The sequence below is a fragment of the Rattus norvegicus genome, chromosome 3 (genome assembly GCF_021556685.1).
Source record: "Rattus norvegicus strain SHRSP/BbbUtx chromosome 3, alternate assembly SHRSP_T2T, whole genome shotgun sequence".
Taxonomy (NCBI): Eukaryota; Metazoa; Chordata; class Mammalia; order Rodentia; family Muridae; genus Rattus; species Rattus norvegicus.
Genome location: NC_141536.1, coordinates 97,347,265 through 97,355,930, shown reverse-complemented (window position 1 = coordinate 97,355,930; position 8,666 = coordinate 97,347,265). Strand labels below are relative to the sequence as shown.

The following is an 8,666-nucleotide window of genomic DNA, read 5'->3' as shown; positions in this document are numbered from 1 at the left end:
GAGAAATCTCCAGAGAGAAAGAAGAACATAGAGAGAAGCAGACTGGAAAAGCTGTATCAATCAGAACATGGGTTGTCAACTTGGATCCACGATTTGATTTTGAGTAGTTCTTTTAATTGCTTCCAAGTAACCCTTCCCTCAACCCCTCATCAAACTGAGGCTGGTCCTTGTCATTGTCTCCCGTTTCTGGTTATTACAAATAAAGCTGCTCTGAAGATAGTGTCCTTGTGGTATGATGGAGCATCCTTCTGGATATATGCTCCAGAAGTGGAATAGCTAGGTCTTAAGGTAGAACTAGCCTCAATCTTCTGAGAAATTGCCAAATTGAATCTAGAACAGTTGTATAAGTTTACATTCCCACCAGAAAGGAAGTATTTCCATTGCCCTACATTCTTACCAGCCCGTGCTGTTGCTTGATATATATTGTAAAATTAAAATATTGATAGGTAATTCAAAGATAACTTTGTAAATAATAATCTAGTCAAAGAGAATTGCACAGTGTTGTAGCCACAGATAATGTTTAGTAAACCGAAGTGGTTATTATTCTTATATTGTTATTGCAACCTTCCAATCCTCAGACACAAATATGTATGTGATACAAAGTTACTACTCTTTCTAATTGGTAAAAATATAGGTATCCAAATTCTGAATATAGTTTTATAATATTTTCTTTAACTATATATTCATGCAACTAATGACTTAATGCAGTTTAGCATTGAGAACAAAAATACAGATAAACTGGCCTGGACACAATGATTTTTCACAGTGCCTAAATATTATCCCTAAATTCACATGTGATTCATCCGCTTCTTTATGGCATTCTTAATATCTTTATTTCTCAATGTATAGATGGCTGGATTCAGGAGAGGTGTGACGACTGTGTAAAATACAGCAAGAAACTTGTCCACCCAAGTGATGCTAACTGGCCACAGATAAATGAAAATGCAGGGTCCAAAGAATAGCACAACCACTATGACATGGGAAGTACATGTAGATAGTGCCTTTGATGAGCCATCTTTAGAGTGAAGCTGAACAGTTAGTAAAATAGAAGTGTAAGAGATGAGCAAAAGGATGAAACAAGTTGTTGCTAAGACACCACTGTCAGCATTTATCACTATTCCCAGAGTATCAGTATTCACACAGGCTAATTTCATCACCAAAGGAATATCACAGAAAAAGCTGTCTATCACTCTAGGTCCACAGAAAGGTAGTTCCAAAATCAGTATCAGTTGACTCATGGCATGTATGAAGCCAATGATCCATGATATCAAAACAAGCCAGATGCACTTCTGTCTGTCCATGATGCTGCTGTAGTGTAGTGGCCTGCAGATGGCCACATACCGGTCATAGGCCATTGTTACAAGAAGTACCATCTCACCTCCTCCAAAGAAGTGAACACAGAGGATCTGGCTCATGCAGCCCCCAAAGGAAATGGTTTTATTATCTTTTAGGAGATCAGTTGTCAGTTTGGGGGTGGTTACTGAGGAAAGGCAGAAGTCAATAAATGATAGATTAGCTAACAGAAAGTACATGGGAGAATGGAGATGATGATCAATGATGATCAATATCACAACAAAGAGGTTGCCTATCACAGTCATCAGGTAGAGGGTGGAAAATGGCAGTAAGAAGAAGATCTGTAGTTCTTTTGAAGCACAAAGTCCCTGAAAAATAAACTCAGTCACCACAGTCTGGTTTGCTTCTTCCATTTACTACAAGGTGTTCTGATGGGTTGAGAGAGACACAGTGGAACTAACAATTCCTGAAATAGAAACAATAACTGAATGTTCAGCGTTAAGTCAGTAGAAAAATATTCAAGTCAAAATCTTAGCATTATACGCTACTCAAATTTTAAATAAGTTTAAGAGTATTTGTATATCGCACCTATCAGGGAAGTTTCCTAAAAAGTGTAGAATGATTGTTCCAAAACTTTGCACATCTAACAGGCAATATTTATAGGCATCAAAATGAGTACATTATTTCAATTATTAGTAGAAAATATTATCTTTTAATTTTTCTAACCTTAAAATCTGCTCTTTCTGAATAGAATTTGAAATATTTTTCTCCAAAAAAATCTAAAACTTTGTTCAAGTTCCTTTACTTGGTCATCATCATTCTGTAATAACATTTATTGGTATATTTTAAACATAAAATTCCCATGCACAAACTTATCACTGATTGCGTATGAACAGACAATATCAAACCAAGTCTACTGAATATCATGTAGAAACTGTTTATCAAATAAATTGATAAAGGCACTAAAGTTTCATTATTAGCATTATGTCTTTCATTGAACTTTTGACACACATTCGAGTATATTTCTAAAAAGTCTTATTTTCCTAGGCCTGAATGATGTACTTATTCTTGTACATTAAAAGAATTTTAACACTAAATAGTGAGGTTTCAAATACTATCCTGAATAACTGACTAATGAAAGCTAAATTCCCAATCTCTTCCTTTCTGTGTTCCTACTCTCTCTCATTGTATGACAATGGTATATTAATATAAGTTATATTGAGTTGATCAATTTGTAGTGAATTATTACTGTTCATATCACACACAATCTCATCTCCTTCCCATTTCTTTTAGCTGCTTCTCTAATGCATTGTCTGTAGAATGTAAAGTGTCCAGAAATCCAAACATAATTAGATAATTTTAGAATAAGGTAAATGGCCTGTCAGCAACATAAAATTTCAGGAGGTAGACTTGTAACTTGTCATTTTACAGAAAGGGTTTATTTTATGTGAACATATAAAACTACTTTAAAATTCCAGAAGTCTCAATATTTTTTGTGAAGATAACCTTATATAATGTTTTGGAAAATAGAACAACCAAAAATGCAGATGCAAGACTCTCTGAGTATTACTGGTGGTAAAGAAATATGATATTAACAGAGAAAACAACTTTTTAAATGAGTATTTGTGAGGGAAAATGACACTACAATTCCTTCAGGAGTACTTACAGCACAGAAATCACAATCTCACCCAGTTCTTCCCAAGTTGATAATGATCCCTCCAAATGGTTTTCTAATCTGAAATGGTACCACACTGTAATAATGTGATTTCTGCTGTGACCAGTGTTGACAAGCATTTTAACTCAGTGTGGCTTATATACACTGACAAAAGTCACACCTGCATGGGAAACTTCCTTCTTCTGTACCTTAAATGGAATCAAGTCCTTGGGGATCCTCACCCGGAGACATCTTTTAGTACTTCATTATTTTGAACATTAGATTCTTGTTAAACAGTAAAATGAAAGATATGAAAGTTTAAACAAAATATGATATATGTCTGCTTAAGTGTGGAGAAGCAGAACTCTTGTATATTATTTTTGGTAATGTACAGTGTTCTTAAAAGTGATGAAATTTTTTCAAAAACTTAAAAATCAAGCTACTTTACGTCTACCACCCCATCACTTGAGATACATCTGAAATGAAAACCATACTTGAATGGATGCTGCATACCCATGTTCTTTGAACTATTACATGCAGCATAATTTATTTGCTGAAGTATCTACAACAGGGGAATCAATAAAGAAATTGACATATCTGTATCAAACATATATATGATATATACTTATATACATACAAATATGTGCACACATTATAAGATATTATTATTGGATTACTACTACTATTACTACTACTACTACTATTACTACTACTACTACTACTATTACTACTACTACCACTACTACTACTACTACTACTATTACTACTACTACTACTACTACTACTACTACTACTATTACTACTACTACCACCACTACTACTACTACTACTACTACTACTACTACTACTACTTACAATAATAATGAACATGATGGTGTCATTTTTTTATATGTGGATGGATTTTTAACTTTTTTATTGGATATTTCATGTATTTACATTTCAAATGTTATTCCCTTTCCTCCATCTCTCATTCCCCTTCTCCCCTCCCCCTGCTTCTATGAAGAAGCTCCCATTCTCGCCCACCCACTCCCACCTCTACACCCTGGAATTCACCAACACTGGGGAAAAGATCCTTCACAGGATCCAGGGCTTAACATTCTATTGATGCCAGACAATACCATTCTCTGCTACATATGCAGCTTGAGCCATGGGTCCCTCCATGTACACTCATTGGTTGATGTTTTAGTCCCTGGGAGCTTTAGGGGTCTGGTCGGTTGATAATTGTTGTTCTTCCTATGGGGTTGCAAACCCCTTCAGCTCCTCAATCCTTTCTCTAACTCCTCCCTTGGGATTCCTATGCTCATTCTGATGGTTAGCTGCAAGCATTCTCATCTGTATCAGTTAGGCTTTGGTAGAGCCTCTTGGGAGATATCCATATCATACTCCTCTCAGCAAGTACTTCTTGGCATCAGCAATCTTAAGGAGATTCTGTCACAAATGAATAAATACTGTATAGCTTCTATTTACATGAGGAGTTTAAAACAATGAACCTGAGAAGTAGAGCACATAGTAATAATCTAGGTTCAAGAAAAGAAAGGAGTTATTTAGTAAAGATTTAATTATTTTACAAGAATTAATTGTAAAGACCCATTTACAGCATAGCGCCAATGGGTAGATGGTACAAGGGATAAAGTGCTTGCTACTCAAGCTTGAGGAGCTGAATTCACATTCCAGACCATACATAAAGCCAGATGTGGTAGCACACATCTATACTGGCATCATTTCTATGGTAAAATAAGAGTTGGAAAAGGAGATGTTTTGGAAAACAGAAATCTCTGTCTCCATTTGTCTCTCTCTGTCTCTGTCAATCTGTCTCTAATTTAGCTAACATTTTTGTAGGTGCTATGGCAATGTACAGTTTATATGATGAATAATATGTGCCAGTAAGATATGTAATTTCACTTGCTGCCAAGCCTGATAAACTGAAGGTTAGCTGGGTCCTGTATGGTGGAAGGGAAAAAGTGACTCCATCACGTGGTCTTCTAGCCTTTATACATGTGCTGTTGCATGAATACATATAAAAACACACACATGCTTACATTCATGTACACAAATACATAAATATAATAATTTTGAAAAAGAAAAATCATCTTGTTTGTAGTTTTATGGTTGTGTATATACATTTAGGTGACCATCATGATATCTAGAAATGACAACAAAGCCGTTTATTTTCTCCCAGACTCTTTTGATACTTTAGGTTCAATTCATGCTGTACCTATAACTTAAGCAAAAATCTTATTTTAGTTTGTATAGTTTCCCTATTATTTTTAAATCAATTACTATACATACTTAAGGTGAATACTATTATATTTTAATATACATACATAGAGTAATATTGTTCATTAGTACTCTACATAGACACTGTGGGCATTAAAACATTTAAAAATCTCTCTAACTTCTCATCATGTAATACATCTCTATTAACTGTAAATTTTAATTTAGTGCTTAATTTTCTGGAATTATTAGTCATATTTAACTGTGGGATTATATATCTTCTATTTTCTCTCTGCTCTACTATTGATAACCACAGTTTTACTACTGTCCCATTAATTCAACTTTTAAAGCCTTTGCAAGTAAGTGAGAGCATGCCTTATGTACTTTCTATTTGTGTTGGCTTCCTTCGTTTAGCATAATATTCTACACATTCACCAAAGGTATGCTATTTTTCTTTTAAAGCCTGATCAGCAGGGCATGATACTTTTCCCATATGTACTATATACTCCACACATTATTTATTTTATGTGTAATAGTATTTATGTCTCCCACCATATCTGTATCACATATATAGCCCTTACCAAGCAATCTTTTTAAGAATATTGACACAGGAATTTTCTTTGCCTGTTTCCCAAAGTTAAACTAAACTCACTAGGTAGCCCAAGTTTACTTGAAAAACATGATGATCTTGCTTCAGTTTCCAGAGTGTTGAAATCATAGAAATGTTCCACCTTCTTCAGCATACCTAAATTTACTTAAATATGTATTTCATTTTATGTGTATGAGTGTTTTTTCTGCATGCCTGCAATAGCCTGAAAAGGGCATGAGATTCCCTGAACTGGAGTTATGGTTAGGATACGTTTGAGTATCATGTATGTGTTGCCTCTTCTTCTTCAATAGCAGTAAGTGCTCTTAACTGCTTATCTTAGTCAGGGTTTCTATTCCTGCACAAACATAATGATCAAGAAGCAAGTTGGGGAGTAAAGGGTTAATTCAACACACCCATGTTGCTATTCATCACTAAAGGAAGTCAGGACTGGACTTAAGCAGGTCAGGAAGCAGGAGCTGATGCAGAGGCCGTGGAAGGATGTTACTTATTGACTTGCTTCCCATGGTTTGCTCAGCTTCCTCTCTCATAGAACCCAACCCAAGACTACCAGTCCAGGGATGGTACCACCCACAATGGGCTGGGTTCTCCCCTCTTAATCACTAGTTGAGAAAATGCCTTACAGCTGGAGCTCATGGAGGCATTTCCTCAGTTGAGACTCCTTTCTCTGTGATAACTCCAGCTTGTGTCAAGTTGACACATAAAACCAGCCAGTGTACTGCTGAGCCGTCTCTAGATCTTTATCAACCAGTTCTTGAGGGCATAGAGGTTTATTCCTTAACAGAACTATCGTCAGTAAATATGAGATTGTACATATGTGAGATGTATTTTCATTTTAATGTTTATTTAACAGATGATTTTTGAATTATATAGTAATTCTAGTTTTGCATATCTGTATATATTCTGTATGTTTATGTATATATTACTTCTTATGTATGGGCACAGGTGTATGTGCAGGTCCACATTTTTGTATGATTACCACTGTGCAGGCACAGATTTGAAATGGCATTTTTGATTGGACACTATCTGTCTTAGACATTGAGGCAGAATCTCTTCCTGAGTCTGGAGTTCATCATTTCAGTTTGTTTGACTAGGTAGCGTGCTTTCAGGATTCAATCTCGCCACTTTACATCTGATTCTTATGTGGATTTGGGAATCTTGTCTCCATTCACATGCACTTTATCTGGTCGGTCATTATCTCAGTACTAGTAGTTTTAATTGTAATATTGGAGAAACTTCCACATTATCATCTACACTGGCTTCACAAGTTTGTATTAGTATCAGTAATATAGATATTTATTTTCTATATATTTATAATAAATGATATATATCTTTTTATAATAAATATCAGAGATGTTGTGAGGTGCTATAGCATCATAGCTTTGGTTTACATTTTCTTTTTTTTCCTTATTTTTACTGGATTTTTAAAAAATTATTTACATTTCAAATATTAACCCCTTTCCCAGTTTCCTGTCGATATACCCCATCCCATCCATCCACCACTTCCTGCCTCCCTTCCCTGACATTTCCATACACAGGGGTGTCGAGTCTTGGCTGAATCAAGGGCTTCACCTCCCATTAGGGTCCAACAAGTCCATCCTTTGCTTCATACGTAACTGGATACTTGGATATGTCTGTGTGTACTCTTTGGTTTAGTCCCTGGGAAATCTGGTTGGTTTGTATTTTTGTCTTATGGGGTTGCAAACTGCTTCAGCTCCTTTAATCCTTTCTCTGACTCCTCCAAAGGAGACCCCATTCTCAGTTCAATGGTTGGCTGCAAGCATCTGCCTCAGTATTTGTCATGCTCTGGTAGAGATTCTGAAGAGCTGCTATATCAGGCTTCTGTCAGCATGCATTTCTTGGCATCAGCAATATTGTCTCGGTTTGGAGGCTGTATGTATAGGGGCTGGATCCCTAGAGGGGGAGTAAGGGCCATCTCGGAATGGCCTTATCTTCAGTCTCTGCTTCAAAGTTTGTCTCCATATCTCCTCCTATGAATATTTTTATTCCCCCTTTTAAGAAGTTTGAAGCATCTGCACTTTGGAAATCCTTCTTCTTGAGGTTCATGTGGTCTGTGGGTTGCATATTAGTTATTTTGAGCTTTTGGGCTAATATCCACTTATAAGGCAGTGCATACCATGTGTGCATTTTGTGACTGGGTTACCTCACTCAGGATGATATTTTTTAGCTCAATCCATTTGCCTATGAATTTCATGAAGTCATTGTTTTTAATAGCTAAGTAGTACTCCATTATGTAAATGTACCACATTTTCTGTATCCATTCTTCTGTTGAAGGGCATCTGGGATCTTTCCAGCTTCTGGCTATTATAAATAAGGCTGCTATGAACATAGTGAAGCATGTGTCCTTGTTGTATGTTGGAGCATCTTTTGGGTATATGCCCAAGAGTCATGGAGCTGGTTGCTCAGGTAGTACTATGACTATTTTTCTGATAAATCTCCAGACTGATTTCCAGAGTGGTTGTACCAGCTTGTAATCAAACAAAAAATGGAGGAATGTTCTTTCTCTAACATCCTCGCCAGCATCTGTTGTCACTTTTGCTTTTTATCTTAGCCATTCTGATTGGTGTGAAGAAGTATCTCAGGGTTGTTTTGATTTGCATTTCCCTGATGACTAAGGATGTTGAACATTTCTTTAGGTGCTTCTCAGCCATTCAATATTCCTCACCGGAGAATTCTTTGTTTAGCTCTGTTCAGCATTTTCAATAGAATTATTTGATTCTGTGAACTCTAACTTCTTTGTTTCTTTGTACATATTAGATATTATCTCTCTATCAGATGTAGGATTGCTAAAGGTCTTATCCAAATCAGTTGATTGCTGTTTTGTCCTAATGACAGTGGTTTGCATTACAGAAGCTTTGCAATTTTATGAAATCCCAT

The 8,666-nt window shown here is 35.9% G+C and overlaps 1 protein-coding gene across 1 annotated transcript; it reads right to left on the bottom strand.

Annotated features, from left to right (window-relative positions):
- Window positions 1-788: 788 nt before the first annotated feature.
- Or4k36 (olfactory receptor family 4 subfamily K member 36) lies at window positions 789-1,706 on the bottom strand. Its single transcript, NM_001000921.1, is given in 1 exon segment — window positions 789-1,706. A coding segment is annotated over 1 exon segment (918 nt).
- Window positions 1,707-8,666: the final 6,960 nt, after the last annotated feature.